Source organism: Pinus tabuliformis, chromosome 3_1, assembly GCF_031772625.1.
Source record: "Pinus tabuliformis cultivar Carrire ecotype Pingquan chromosome 3_1, CPIR1, whole genome shotgun sequence".
NCBI lineage: Eukaryota > Viridiplantae > Streptophyta > Pinopsida > Pinales > Pinaceae > Pinus > Pinus tabuliformis.
Window position 1 is genome coordinate 718,584,698 of NC_142301.1, and position 16,534 is coordinate 718,601,231.

Below are 16,534 nucleotides of genomic sequence, written 5' to 3' on the forward strand. Positions count from 1 at the left end.
ATTCATCAAAGAGTAATGTAACATTGATAGAATATAACATCGCATCCACATAAGGATTTAAAATTCAATGGAGATGTTGTCATAAACACAAATATAAATTTATGTATTTTTTATTCAAAATAGGTCCAACTATACATGTTTCTTTTTTACAAAATAGAACTTCATTTCCAACATAAATAATGGAATCTCATGCCCATCAATGACATAATGGAAAAACAACATCATGATCGATCTACCATATGGGTCTCTAAGTCATCCTCGTCCCATGAGGCACTCCCAGGTGGATTTTCAAATTGATGTCTCTGCAAAAAATTACAGTAATCAATTAGTTGTAAAAATTGAAAGGCATATAATCAATTTCATTAATTCATGATGATATTTTGATCAAATACTCATTCTCACCGTGAGGATTTGAGGCAATGGAGAAGACAACCCTTCCTGGGTAGATGGCGGAGCACTTGGTGACAGATATAGGCATGGTTCAGGGGCGCTGGATAAAGGCATGGTGGATGTGAAATAGGGAAAAGGTAGTGGGTGCGGGCGACGATACACCCCCACCGGTTGTACAATAGTGGGAAGCACTGTAGGCCGGGGGATTAACCTAAGGGGGGAAATTGGAATGTTAAGGGTGGACGATTGAAAAAATGAGAATGGTGGATGATTGAAGGGTAGGGGTGAGCATTGGGAAGGTATTATAGAGGTGGTTATAGGCATGGAAGAATTTGTGGAGGAAAGAGGTGGTGGGTGTGGGCGATGATACATCTTAATTGGTTCAACAATAGGGGGGAGCACCCTTGGGGAGGATATTGGGGTGTTAATCGCTGAAGCAGTGTTCCCAATGCTAGATCTTTTTTCGGTAGCATGTTCATCGAATAAACGAATTCGACAACTTGGAATGTTGTGAGATGTGGGTCCCTCAGCTGTAACAATAAAAATAGTTCGTATAGTCATGCAAATGTGTTGAACATGATAATATATCGCATTTAACGTAAAACAATGTATAGCATGACATTTCCATACCAATATTGGGTATAATAGAATCTTGAATTATCTCAGGCGCGTGGTCCATATTTCCTTGTTTTTGAGAAGATGACTCCAATTGTTCATCCATTCTTTTTTTCCTTGCATGAACTCGTCCAACCCTTTCAAATTGTAGTATATCTGTCCCTGACTTTGACTTGCGACCACATCACCTCTTTTTATTTACTAGACTCAAGAAACTATGTTTTCTCTTGGTAGTGATCTTGGATGGAGTTATAGTATTGAAAAACATTTTGTTGTATTCTTGACATGCTTTGTCTACCAAGTTGTTCAATGCATATGCCTGTTCCAAATTTGTAGGTATTATAGATCTCAATTTCTCAAGAGTTGATGAGTTAACACGTTCCATCTCATCATGTTCAGAGAATGCACTATCTTGTCGTACATTGGTCGATTCAACATTGTATGAGAAATTCTCGAAATTATCAATGCTTGTTTCATTATGATAATTTAGATTGGGAGGAGAATCAAAGCATGGAAAAAGCTCTGTTTGGATTTCTGGGACCAATATAGGTGTTTCATTCAAATCAAATAAAATTCTAGGCCTTTCTGTCGTGGGATCAGTGACACCAGGTGCTACATTTTCACCCAAAACATTGTTACTCACTAACATCTCAACTTTCAATACATGTTTACATATATTTCCATTTAGGGCCCAATTACAATTGCAGAAGTGTAGATTAGAACCCTTATATATGACATTGTACCAAATGTCACGAGTATCCTTATTTTGGCTACGAACCCAGTAGTCATTACTCTTTTCATCAGGCACACAATCTTCATTTGGGATTTTCTTAGCTCTACACCTGGATGAATTCAGTTGTTCCTGTATTTTTCTGGGTCGTACAAAACCAGCTTCTTTTAAACGGTGCATATGATTGTAAAATAATACACCCTTTGTCAACAAAACATAGATTAACCAATCAACCCTTCTGTGGCATGCATTGTTCTTCTCACATAGGTACCTTTCCTTGATATATCGATGGTAAGATTCAATGGCGTTGTTCGTATCTATATTTGAATGTGGAAAATTGTTGTATGCTTTTGCCCACATATCTGTAGAAAGAAATTTATTAGTTATATATTAATAAGTATACATATGACATGAAAAATAGAGTCATTATAACCACCAATAAGAATCTTACATATTTTGTTGTTGGACAGCCAAGTATTTCTAAAATATTCCAAAAAAAAAAATTGTTCACTGAATTCTTCAAATAAGCTTTCAACTTTCTTTCGCACAGATTCATCATCTTTACACATGTGCATGATTTCACCTAATCCACGAAAAATGCGTATTTGGTTTTCCCTCCCTTTGACCTTGTTTCCAACATTTTTCAACCATGCACGACGAGCATGCCACACACATAATAATACTTTGCACTTGATCGTAGACCTGCGATAACATAATTTTTAGTGAGATTATACATTAACAATATTTTTTATGCCTCTTGTAAAAATAATAAACACATCACCTCAATGCTTCAATTTCAGCAGTAGCGTCATCCGTGATGAAGGCAAGAACATGCCAATCTGGTCGCTCTTTGTTTCCAATTGCAAGTAAGGCCAACATCCATTTAGAAAGATCAGCTATAGTGTTGCGTGATGATATCACCCAAGCTATTGGAACCCCATTGTGATGTTCGTCGAAAACCATTAAGGTGTAAAGTTGATACTGCATTACAAAAAATATGCATAATTACATTTATATAAGATACATGCATTAATATGAGGTTAAATAAATGAATCGGATTTAGGATAAATATGTACTCACCCCGTACTTATTTGTACTAAAGGTTGAATCCATTGAGATAATATTATTGTGAGAGTATTTCAGCATCATTGAACACATCCACTTTGTTTGTATGCCTATGATAAAAGGGATATTTTCAACAAGATCTTGTTTTTGGTAGAAGAAAAAACTCTCTGGGTTTTCCTTGTACCAGCACTCCACACTCTTTGGATCACTTTGATCTTTAACATACTCTAGCCTTATGATATCATTGTAAATGTTACTTATATATTTTTTTGTCATGTAGGTATCTCGAAGTATCCCTGTGTATAACTCACCGGATCCATCCTTCACATCAGAGATGAACTTGTCCCATATCATTGTAGCATTAAAACCTCTTTTAACGAAATGTTGGACTGTAGATCGCATATGCCAACTTAAATGTGGTGCATAATTGAATCTCATGGACCTTCCGATTGCATCTGTCCCATGACAAATAACATTGGATTCATCAATATGTCTACAGGCAGTATATATTATTACAGAATCATCTGGTCTCATCACAAGTCGTCGCACAAAGAAGTGACATTGGCAACCAACTTTAATACTTTCATGTCGATTGCGGGTTGTCTTTGGATCTGATGATGCACTCCTAATTCTCCTTGTCGACTGTGGAACATATGAACACCAATAACTGTACGTAAAAAAATTACTGCAAATTAGATATAATATTTATGCATATTGAAAAAATTACACATATCTTGAAAAAGCATATAGAGACTCACACACTGTACTCCAAGAATGTTGAGTAATTGGTGACTTTGATATCCTCTATTTTTTTACTTCAGTGATTCTTAAGAAGAAATTGGGTGGGTGCACTTTCATTTGATTCCTCTCCACTTATGAAATCATCAAGTCGATAATATGGAATAACTGCAACTTGGTCCCCCTCAATCTCTGTCCATGTTAAGTCTTTTGCTGAAAATTGTATCATATCTTCCGGGTCTTCAACTTCCAACTCGTTAATCCTCCCCCACTTATTCATTCTTAAAATATCTATACAAATTGCATTGAAAATAATTTAGCTTGAGTAAATAATATGGTCTTGATCAATGCATAGCGTACTAAGCATGGAAGTCTCATTTTTTAGTAAATATTTTATACTTTTCACGTAAACCACTTTGGGATTAAGTAATATTCAAGGGATCTTAGATAACATTGTACGATAACTAAGATCATAAGAAATTGGGTCATTAATAAGCTTAAATATCTCTGACAAATTTAGACTAACCCATGCATGACATATGAATTCTTTCTGGAGGTGGGGCCACCATGTTATTGTCGAGGGGCGACTTGTGATGAGTCGTTGTGCTGGAATTCGTCAAAGGGAACTGCCTAACACTGACACATAAGATGGTGCGTTAATGGGTCCCTTCAAATAGGGATGAAAGGGAGAGACATAAAACCTGTCCCCAACAAACCCCCAATATCAAGAGTAATAAGCTTGAAGATTACCAATGCTAGGGAATTCCAAGGTTAATAACAAATGAACAAAACAAGGCTCTGTTACTGGGGTTGACCTTGGGGTACATATTGAGGCTGGGGTTGACCTTGAGGAATGTATTGTACCACAGGTATATACTGTCCTTGAGGTTGCCCCCCAGACACAATTTGTGTCCTCACCCCGAATTCTACGGGATGTCCTCAACAATTCGGCCACGGAAACAATCTCAGGAGACTGGCCCCGAAGTCTACGGGACTGTCTCGGTAATTCCACCACAGTTAAATACTTTTAACTACTACACACGTAAACAAAGTAAAATCTCAAAGCAAACTGCCTAAAGTCTCTAAAGAACCAAACAAATTTGAAGCACACGCCTAAAGAATCTAGGGCATCAAACCAAGCACAAACAGTAGCCTTCCGGACCGAAAGCGCTAGTTGGAGATGAAACCCAACATCGCCGGATTTAGTACAGAAGTGGCGGGTGGAACAGTTACCCCGGCAACCTGCTTAATGAATAGACCGGCACAAGTTCCTCCACTTTAACCGTCTCAAGTGAAGTGAACCCCCCGGAAAATCCAAGTGAGTCTAACCAACGTCTGCTCCAGGTACAGTGGGATCTTCCCTCCACCGTAACCTCGGTAGAATCCTAAAGATTATGCTCACTAACGTTACCAACAGCAACAAGTATACCTGGGGGAACAGTCTACACTCCGACAGCACGCAAGGGCAGAGTATCAAGCTCAATCCCCTTGCCGGCTCCTTGACAATAATCCAAGGTTTACCGACAAGTGACCCCTGGCTCCTCGACAATGGTTAATCCAAGGTTTACCGTTTGTAATACGTGCGTGTCTGGCGTCGTTCCCAACGAGGGATGATTGATCCCCTCACTGGTTCGGACACGAGCTCGTGCTTCTCCTTTAAGAGGAGCTTTCCCAGAGTATAAATGAAACAGCTGGATTTAATCTATCACAAGATAAGCTACTTGTTTGGTTTTGTTGTCTTGGAGAGTTTATTACTCTCCTACTCCAAGACACTAGCCTGATCTATATTGGTGTTTCAGAGCCCTAGTAAATAAAAAGTTACTAAGTTGATTTTACTTTAAGCGTTAATTTTATGGCTTTCTTAAGACAAAAGGTAGTGGAGATGAAATTGGTGGTGTGTAGACTCGACTCTCAACCACTACAAATATGCACCTAAGATGATTTACACTACTTTTCTTTTTCAATGAATCTCCTAGCTAAGAGAGTTGGAAGAATGCAAATTTTATAGAAAACAACTTTCTTAACAAAGACAATCAAAGAAACAATTTTCTTTATATTTTCAAAACATGCAACTCATGACCACTAATTATTCACGAAATTTCCTTTTTCTTCAAAAGACTACAAATGCTACCAAAGCAAAATTTGTTTCCAAAAGAATTTTTTTATTTTTCCTATATTAATCAAGCATGTAAAACTATTTATCAAAAATCAAATTTAACAAATCTAAGACAATCAAATCAAAATCACTCAAAATTAAAACTAAAGGCAAAATTTATACCTTTACCATAAATTCAGTTAAATTAAATGACATCTTAAGCAATAGCACAAGGCCATGTGCAAGAAAATTAAAGTAGAGTATGAAGAAGTATCAGAGTACTTTGTAAAATAAATGTAGAGATAAAAAACTATACTAATTATATGTTATTGGTCAATCTGAACTGGATTATCTAATATTTTTTCTCAAAACTTTGGAAATAAGTGGATATTTATGGTAGGAATGTAGCTTGAATATGATATAGATTTAATACATTAAATTTTTTATGATACATTCCATTAAATAAATTCAATAATCTAAAATTATAATTATCTCAATTTCACACAGTGAATTAAAAAATCTTAAAAAACAAAAAATCTGATAAAAAAAAAAAAAAAAAATTGCATCAAAAAAATTATGATGCATTCCATTAAATAAACTTAACAAATTATAATTATAATTATCTCAGTTTCACACACTGAATAAAAAAATCTTAAAAAAATGTATAAAAATAACAGCATTAAACTACATTTCATGTTAAAATTTATAATGAATTATATAAATATCATTAAACTCATCATAAAATTTAGGTAAAGAATTAAAAAATTAAAAAAAGAAACAACTCGTAAAATTTAATAATTTTAATAATTACCTTTTTAATTTTGGACAATATTTTACACTATTTAACGAAGGAGGAATTGCACACTATGATTCCTTAGTATCCTATCCACGTTGGAGAGGGAAAAAAAAAAATTCCCAAATTTCTACCACTGTTCTATTGATTGGTCCTACTGATGGGGATGAACAAAAATGAGTCTAATCGTATATCCAATATAATTCTATGTATAGTACTCAAAACTGTCAATGTAAAAAGTGTATGTATGTATTTGGGGTAATACATTGAAAAAATGAAGGCACTATTCTTTCTCTTGTACATTTCACTTGATTTGTCTGTAGATCTTCCAGTGTACCATCCACCATAGTTGTAACTTTTAGTGCCAATAGTAACCCAAAAATGTCTTTGCACCATCCACACTGGGGAAATAAGGTGGTTCAAAATATATATGACGTAGGGCATCACAAGCACCTAGATATGATGGACCCTTCATTTCAGTGCTACCCATGCTTGTTACTACCAGTTGCTGATATGAGAAGAAAAACCTTTTCACCGCGGCTTCTATTGCCTGGAAGGCCAACAGAACATGTATTGTTGCAACATTGTAGGCACCTGAAGTGTTATGTGAGCGCAATCCATGTGAATGAAACAAATGCATAAGTGCCTCCTGGAGCCTTGGTCCACCCTTTGGATCAGCCTCAACACCGATGACTTTGGGCACCAGATGCCTTAGTTCCTTGCATGCATTTAAGGTCTCTAAGGGGGGGAGACCGAAGGCAATATGCACCTGCAAGCGTACTAGTGCTGCTAATTGCCAACTGGTGTTTAAGGCAAAGGAAATCATCTAGGTCCATCACTAGAAGCAAATTCACAATTTCTGTGAGCATGTTCCACATCCTTTCAACCATCCAACAGTCTGTGGATGCTCCTACGAAATCCCCAAAGTCTATTCTTTCATATACTCTCTGCAACAATTCTTGGCCTACAAATACCCACGCCTCAAAGATCTGGAGGACATTGCAAAGTTTGGCATCTTCTAGATTATGGAACTATTTATGTTGTTTTAAAGAGTGCAAATATCTTTGCTTGCAGATTCTATCATATTCAAGAAGAGGCTTACCTGACATATTTGGTTCCCCCAGACCTAAAGTGAAGGGAGTCCTCTGCATATGGCCTTCAATGGCAAGCCATATTCTAGAAACCATAGCTTCAGCGCTTTTCCATGTACCCAAACGAGGAAGTAAGATCTCTTCACTTGTTCTGCTAACCACAGGTAAAGCACCAGGTCTCTGCCATACCTCATGGAAAACTTTCCATGAGAGAACACCACTACTTACTGACAACTGAAGAGTGGGAACCTGCTTGTCATTTTCACAAATCATTGAAATCAACTCAATCTCGGAAATAATTAAGGATTCAAGCCTCCTCTTCCATTCCTCTTTGTCAATGTAAGTCCTTGTGTCACAGAGGACAGACGAAACAAACTGAAAAGTAATCTCCAATGACTGTAAGGCAGCCTTTACCAACCCCTCTCTAGACCAACCAGGCCATTCCTTGAATTTCCACATGGCACTGAGCTCGGGGAGATGCACATACTGCTCGTAACTCGCACACTCCATGGGGGAGGGCTCTATGGATTCTTCAACAAAGGCAAAATAGGATGCCATTTTTTTACAAGACATATTTTTTCCCTGCAAACATAACGAGGAGAGTAAAGACACTAATGCTCTCCATATACCATAATCTAAAAAGAACAACATAATAATAGAATAAACACTAAAATACATTTTAAACACTAAAATTTTGAAAACTGGAATAGAATAAAATGTTCTTAAATCCTTGATATATTTAAAAAGCCATAATATATCAAAAAGCTATATATAATACGTTACTGGACAAAAAACATATCTATTTGTTGCAACTCAACTTTTTATGTAGATGATAAAAACTCAACACATAAATAATGAAAAGAGTTAAATAATGTCAACACATAAATATATATTTTTCCAGTTAACAAAGTGAATAGATATAAGCTAAATATACAGTGGTTGGTCTGTTGGCACTTAAATTCTGAGCACATTACTGTTTATGTAATACAAATAAATCAAACTATTTTTAACTTTCACCATTTTTATTTATCTAAAACTAAAATGCATCGAATTTTTTTTTTGTCATGTGGTTTTAAACCTTCATGAGTAATTTTTTTTCTTTCTACTATATTTTGCCATGAATTATTTCCTCTTTATTATTTAAGGCTTTATGTAGTTGCAATATTTTCGGGCAACATAAGACTTACCTTGGTGCTGAGCCACTCCGCTACTCTGCCATTGCAAAATTTTCTCTAGCAAAGAATATGAATGGCACCTGAAAACAAAATCAACCGCTGCACAATGACATATGCGAGGGGCATTTTTTGGCAGAGGTAGATATGAGAAACTCACGGTGAAGGGAACGTTGAGGTGGTACGCATGCGATGCCAAGTGGGGATAAATTATGTTAGACTAGATAAGAATAGGGAGAGTTCCACTTCTGCAATGTAGAGAGTGTTTCTTTGACTAGTAAATCTTCCCATAAAAAAATAGGTTTTAGAAAAATATGCGATAGCTTGTTGGTGCTCCATAGAGCAGCAGAAAAAGACACGAGATTGTGGACACAAAACTAGTGGTTCAAATTATTAATTAGAGTATTTTATGATATCATGAAAGTGAGATATAAATGTGGAATAAGATATGAAGATAATTGTGATATATTCTATTCATAAAGATATACATTTATATAATTATACAATTTTTTATGATCATTGATTTCATATTCTATGGTCTCTCGGACTTTACTAATGATTCAACCTTCACCACACTAACCCTTAGCCAATTAGATGTCCAACAACTCACCCTCATTTATTAAAATTTATTAAAAAAAATCATTCTTCATGCTCTGCTCACTAGAGTTAACAAATTTATTTTTCATAACAAATTTGCATGATGATGAATATCACCCAGGTATTCTTTCAATTGGAGGAACAATGTTCATGAATTTCTAGCGTACAATTAAATGGTGGAGTGCACGCATTTCTGTTGGCTCGTTAATGAATCATACAATTGAGTTGAAAGGATGCAAAATTTATGATTTTGAAAGTTTCCATTGCCTGCTAGAAAAAGCAGAAGCTCGTCCGGTTATTCACCAAAATTTGTGGGTATTTGTTACATCTATACTTACATTCCACTGGAAACCCTAATACAGTTTGTAGTCATTCTGAAAATGGACCCTGAGATTATGTGAGCTTTGGTTAGAACACCTAAGAGTTCCAGGTATGTTATCAACAATGCCCGATTGAACCAGATGACAGGGAAATATGCGACATCGACCTGCAAACCGGATGGAATGTAGCTACGAGCTGGGGAGATATACTGTTGTTGTTGGATAGAAGACAGTCATGCAGGTCTTTCTTTTATTGACGTGATGGAAATGGAATAGCATCCTAATTTAGAGCTGACCAGTTTACAGGGAATCAACATGAAAGGTACTCCCGAAATACCACTTGTTTCAAGCTGCGAAGAGTTCAAATGAAACATAAAGTGGAACCTGAAACGCCATTTGTTTTGAGGGTACAAATCACATACAAGAGAGGATTTACAGGGCAGATTAACTTAATAAGCAGTCAAAAATATATGTTTTACAGTATAAATTCCATTACAGTATATATTTTGGAACACAATTTAACTGTCTTTAAAAATTACTATTAATTAATTAACTTCCATTTGCTAAAAAGAAGACAACAATACAGTAATGGAAACTGTAGACCAAGAAGTAGCAGCACTAACCTTGCAAACTGCTGCTCTCGATAACCAGTGGCCAGGTGCTCGAGGTCTGCTCTGTTCTGTTCGCCGAATTGAACTGCAGATAATGTTTTGCCGGGACTTTGAAGGCCGGAGGAGGTTGGTGAGCTCTCCCGTCCGGCATAAATCCTTATCTGAGTGGAGGCCATGCGCTATTGATTCGGCGGATCCATACTTCATCAATACGATGCCATCAATACGATGTGAGGGGAACTGCAAGGTTGGCGGCGGGCAGGGTCGCCGGGGGCTTTTTGCTGGGCAGCCGGAAAGGTATGGTCCATGCCGTCGCCGGGCTCTGTGAGACTCTGACAGAGGTACCCTCCATAGCATTAACTTTGCTATGGAGGTGGAAATAGGAATTGCCCAAGGATTTGGTAATGGTAGATACAAGTATAGCTGGCGCAAAATCCAAAGCAAATCACATCATAGACATGTAAATAGCCCATGGAATATTTTAGGGTTGGAATTACAATGTCACTTTAACCTACTCAATTAAATACTCAGAGTAGCAATGTATGCGTAAACGTATATATATATATATATATATATATATGATAGAGTTATTTCAATATTTAAAAATCAAATTTGATAATTTTTATCTATATACCATTTTATGCATCAATAATTTTCGTAGTTGTGCATTTTTGTTAATGAAGCTAATTTTGTATATAAAACTTTAAACTCAAGAATACTCAAACATTTGGGCGTCCTCGTCAGATTCTATCGAGGTCCTTGAGCGCACTGAAATGGTAGCAATAGGTCCTACTGGAAAGTTAGAATTCCAAAATTAGAAAGCAGGCGTTTTGACGATTAAAGTTAGAATTCCAAATTTAGAAAGTCGGTGTTTTGATGATTAAAAAATAATGTTAACATCTTTTTGAAATTGTTGACCATCTGCCATTCCATCCCTTATCCGAACCCAAAAAACAATGTAAACAGAGATTGAAGCAACCATCTAAAACATTTGCTAAAAACAAAGTCAATGAAATTTTGTCTCATGACTCGCTTTGCTGTGAACAATTCAGCACCCACAATGGGCTGAAACTAACCAGCGTGACAATGGGCCATAAATGGAACATGTTCACGTTCATATGTGGCAGTATGAAATGGTAGCTGAAGTGCAAAGTTGTAAAATTTGGAATACGTTGTAAAGCTATTCCACATTTCGGTCTTTTACAAATTTAGAATTATATATGAAATGAAATGATATTTTAAAGTTTACCTGATTAAAAATAGTTTATGAGATTATTAGTTTCTTGTTTTTAGTTTTTTGCAATTCAATCTTTTTCATTTGAAACCTTCAAACAATCTCCTCATTCAAAAAAGGATGCCAAAAAATACTAACATATCACATAACTTTATATTTTGAAATAAAATCTAATTTTATTAGAGTGGACGTGAATATATTAAATATAATTTTGGTATTATATGATTTCAATTAACTTATATCCAATTCGATAGTTCACCCATATGATGTTTGTTGACGACCTATTTTTCAGATAGTGTCACACATCCACAAGTTAAAATATACATAAATAAAATATTTAAATTAAATAAAATATTGTAAATTAAATACAGAACTATTACCATGTGAACAATTACGATTTTTACTAGAACTGTGAAATGTTTTTCCAAAGTGATTTTGGTTATTTGTAAGATTTATACATTAAAAATGTGAACCCCTTTCAATATGACCCACTGCCGCCCTTACATATCTTCCATGACTATATTTACAAGTTGAAAAAAGGGAGTGGGCTTTCTAATCGAGCCACTTGTCCCTCTGACACATGCAAAACTTTTCTAGCTCCTTAGCATTTAAAACTGGACTTAATAGATGTCTGGCTTTGATCTGAGCGATATTAACTCTTACCACTTGTTCTCCCATGCTACCTTAATGTTCTAGTTGTCATATCAGCCTAGGTGGAGGCTTCTCCTCTCTGGAGTCTTCATGGTGGTACCGCTCCGTTGATGGTCTCGGGACTGGTTTAAGATCAACGACCTCCGCTTGCTCTTTGGATCAGACGGTGGAGGGAACCTCGGGGGTTCTATGCCTCAAAAGAAACGATGTTGTTCATGTTGGGTGTGGAGCATGATTATCATCTTAATTTAGAGGTCTTTGTTTCAGCGGGATGTATACCCCAGGAAGATTGTACACCCCTCCATGTGGGGGGGTGCGGGGGTAGATTTGTCCCTCCCGCGGGTGTTTGGGGGCCAGCAGTCCCCCGGCAGGGGTTTCGGGGGCAGCACCCCGGAAGCTAAAAACAGATGTAAAATTGCCTTGTAAAAGTATAGTAATTTCTAATCAATCTGGGCTATTCATTAGGCGGATGATCTGACGGTAGAAGTTATGTTTAGCTTAGGGTTTTTTGCCCTAGAAGGAAACCCATCTCTTTGTATGAGGGTATTGTATTGAGGCTGTTGAATATATGTGTATTCTCAGAGTAAGAAACATATGGGTGAGATTATGAGAGAAAACAGAGGACATTACAACAGATCTGCTGTAGGTTGTGTCTATTCATTTTGCTAGATAATAGAAAGGAAGGACTGGCTGTTCAGGGTGGACATAGCCCAAACTCGGTGAACCACATATATCTGTGTCTCTCTGGTTTTATGAGTTTGAGTTTTTCCGCATATTATATGTCTTGCACTTCTCTGTCATATATAATATTTTTCTAACAGTTCATCATTCTTTTCCTTCCTGAAGATGGAAACCACGTGCTCAGAAGGGTTTTATCCATACCGAGATGCTCACAGGTCTATTGCTTATAGCTGGTGTAGTTTTTATTATAAAACTAGTTTGTTGTTGTCATTCCATTATTCCTAATTGTCTTTGGCCTCCATGGCAGGCGTATCGGCCTCTGGCTTGGCACTCTACAACGACGAGGGCTTGCACCAAAGTCACCGATCAGGTAATGTTTAAAGGTTCTTTTGTTTTGTAATCTGAACTTTTTTCTGTTGTTGTCATACCATGACCCCTAATTGTCTCTGGTCTTCTTGGAAGGCGTATTGGCCTCTGGTTCGACACTCTGCAGCGACGAGGGTTTGCACAAGTGTCTTCAAAACAGGTAATTGTCGATGTTCTTTTGTTTTCTTTGACTCAAGATGCAAACCCTTCTTTACAGTTCTGGTTTTTCATGATTCACTTTTTAATTCGGGTTACTCCTCCCAGCTGGGATGGGGGGTTTTGCATGTGTTAATGTCTTGCGCAAAATGCTGGTGGGAGCTCTTGCTCGGTCCTCTGAGCATGCTAAAGTCTCCTCCAAGTACTTGAGTTTTCTTAACGTTTTCGTAAAAGGGTTCTTTCGTGTTTTGAGGTCTCAGCTCCAACAGGGGATCTATATGGGCACTATTGTGATGTTAGTGTACTTAACCAATTATGTTTTGAACAATGCCGACCCTTAAGGGTGATAGGCAGATTGCATATTTGCGAGGGGGTTTTATTGAAGTTCATTGTTAATCTATTAGTTTTAAACAGTTACAATTATCTTTCAAGTGAAATGTATTGTGTATGTTTGCAAGGGTCGGGGTTCAAATCCCGACGTGACTTATTCAGCTTCCTTTCTAGTGTTAGGCTAGACAGCCTGTGATGCTGCCAAAAAATCTATTGTTCTTAAGTTATGGTTAACTTATTTGATTATTTAAATGCATTCTACGAATAATATGATTCAACAGTTCTTAGTCTCTATTCTTTAAATCATAGCTAACAGTTTATTTATCTGTCTATGTTCCATCAAAAGAATGTAAGATATTTCCCTAACCGTGAGGGTAGCACGAGGAAATTTCTTGATTTACCTGTTACATACTATATTTCTCATTGAATAAATCTACTGTTTCTTTTTCTTATTCAAAATGTGAATGTTGTTTCGTTATGTTTATATGTGTATGTTTGTTTGCTCCATCCCTGATATCCAGGGTTTGGTCTTCTTACAAAAGATTATAGCATTCTAAATTCTTGCAAGAAAAAAGGTAAATATGGGTAGCAGTATGATCATTTTTGTTTCCCCGACATTTTCTTTCATTACTAATATATACTCATTTAAACTCTGTTGTTTATTCCTTGTTAATGACTACTAATATTGACAGTGCATTTACTAGTGCACTAACTAATCTACCTTTCAGTTAATTACATGAATGTTAACTTGTCAATCCTACTATCTATTAGCAATTGACATGCATAAATTTATGTAAAGATACATAACAGATTCCTAATTACTTCATAAGAGAATTTCATTTATCTTGGTCACACTGTCTTCCAGGTTTAGTTTGCAACTAAGCCTTGTTGCTTGATATTTTACCTCCCAACCTTAAGACTACTATATCTTGTAGTCTCCCCTCAAGTTGTTCTCGTACACAAGAAACTTATTCTTCTTTTTTTATTACGAGATCTTACTATCTCACAGCTATTTGGTCCAAACCAGACGTAGCTACAGAACTCTGTCTGACATCTCAGCACAGACTTTCTTTCCTTTCTTTTCTTTCTTTTTCCTGATCTCAGATACCCCTATCCTCTTGATATTTCTTGAGTAAATACTCAAGAAATTAGTTAGGGTAGCTAACTGTCTCCCTAAATACTTAACAAGTAAAATAGTATTTACAAATAACTGTTAATTCACTTTTTCATAATTAATTCAAGAAATAGTTTTATAATTAAAATGATAACAAATTGTTTGGTTTGCAGTAAATTAAATATTTACATTATCTAGGGATATCACATCTTCCCCCCCAAGATGTAATATTGTCCCGATGTTTTCCTTCTAAAAATAAATTCGAAAAGGTTTCCTTCATAACTTGCTCATCTTCCTAGGTAGCCTCGTCCAGCCCATAGTGCTTCCATTGCACTTTAACCTGGGTGATAACTCGTTTCCGCAGTGTTACTTCTCTCCCATCGAGTATAACTAGGGGTTTGACCAAAAACTCACCTTTTGGTTCGACCTATACATAGCGATAAAACAATTTAAATCGTCAAACAACTTGTTTAATAAATTTAAATTCAAACAAAAATGCTTATTATATATTTTACCTGAATGTCTTTCCAATTGATTATGTGGTTAGCATCATAAATTTATTTCTTAAGTAGAGAAACGTGAAAGACATTGTGCACACGAATATGGCTGGGTAAGGCAAGTTGGTAATCCACTGGTTCGATTCGAGCCAAAATTTGGAAAGGGCTGCAGAATCGGGGTGGTAGTTTAGCACATCCGGTCCATTGCAATGTCATGTTCTTGGCTCATACCCGAGTGTAAACATGATCCCACACTTGGAATTCCTGGAAGCTTCTCTTCCGATCAACAACGTTCTTTTGTCGGTCCTGAGCAGCTCTCAAATTGACTCCTACCTTTTTCACCATCTCCTCCATTTACTATAACATATCTGGTCCTAGCATCAACTTTTCCTTTGGACCACTCCAACTCAAGGGTGTCCTGCAGTTATGCCTGTATAACACTTCGAAGGGACTCATCTGTAAGGATGTATGGTATCCATTGTTATAGGATAACTCTACCAACTGCAAGGAGTCCTCCCACTTAGATGGTTGTTGCATTACGTAGGTTCGCAACATGTCTTCTACTACTTGATTTACTCGCTTCGTCTGTCCATCCATTTGAGAATGATACGTAGTGCTGAAGTGTAGTTGTGTTGGAAATAATACTGAGAGGGGGGGTGAATCAGTATTATCAGATCAGTAAAACCTTTCCAATTTCATACTCAGAAACATATACGCTACTTCAGTTAAGTGAACCTGCGTGTACACGCTACTGTGCCTAAAGCAACTTGCGTATATCCAGAGATCTTATGATTTAGTTAGCTTATCTTCAGTAAATGCATCAGAACATTATTAACCACATTAACAGTATACAGGTACAGTATAACAGAACAGATCATCACATAAAAGCCACACACATGAACACCATGATATAAGGTGGAAACCCAATGTGGGTGAAAACCACCTGCTGCAATTCGTCTCTTTCTTCTTTAATAAGAAACTTCTTTTACAATGTACTGGTGCAGTCCTTTACCAACACGCAGGCTACAACCTGCAGAGGGCTACAACCCTCATAGCTCTTGTACTAGCCGATCCATTTACTAGTACGTAGGTGCCTACCTACAGAAGGCTACAACCTTCACTTGTTTTCCAGCTGCTCCTGGAAGGGAGCTACAACCCCCATGGCTCTTGTACTGGATGATATGTTTACTAGAACGTAGGTGCCGGCCTACGATCTTCCCAGGACTACGTTTCATACATTTTCATACTGGATCCATGAAACTATCACCATTGTAGTACAACCTGCATC

General features: G+C 36.7%; 1 protein-coding gene across 1 annotated transcript; it reads right to left on the reverse strand.

Moving 5' to 3' along the window:
* Positions 1–221: 221 nt before the first annotated feature.
* Positions 222–8,075, reverse strand: LOC149189293 (nematode resistance protein-like HSPRO2). Its single transcript, XM_089410183.1, has 2 exons — positions 7,707–8,075; positions 222–302 (listed from the first exon to the last, which is right to left on the reverse strand). The coding sequence occupies exons 1-2, from the start codon at positions 8,073–8,075 to the stop codon at positions 222–224; spliced, it is 450 nt and encodes a 149-aa protein (XP_089266309.1).
* Between the last annotated feature and the right edge of the window lie 8,459 nt (positions 8,076–16,534).

What these genes read in the sequence shown, in the direction of transcription:
- LOC149189293 (XM_089410183.1), bottom strand. Translation starts at nt 8,075, where the DNA reads ATGGCATCCTATTTTGCCTTTGTTGAAGAATCCATAGAGCCCTCCCCC. An exon ending in CATGGAAAGTTTTCCATGAG is followed by an intron (nt 303 to 7,706) that starts GTATGGCAGAGA and finishes AATTTTTTGCAG; the next exon opens with AGACATCAATTTGAAAATCC.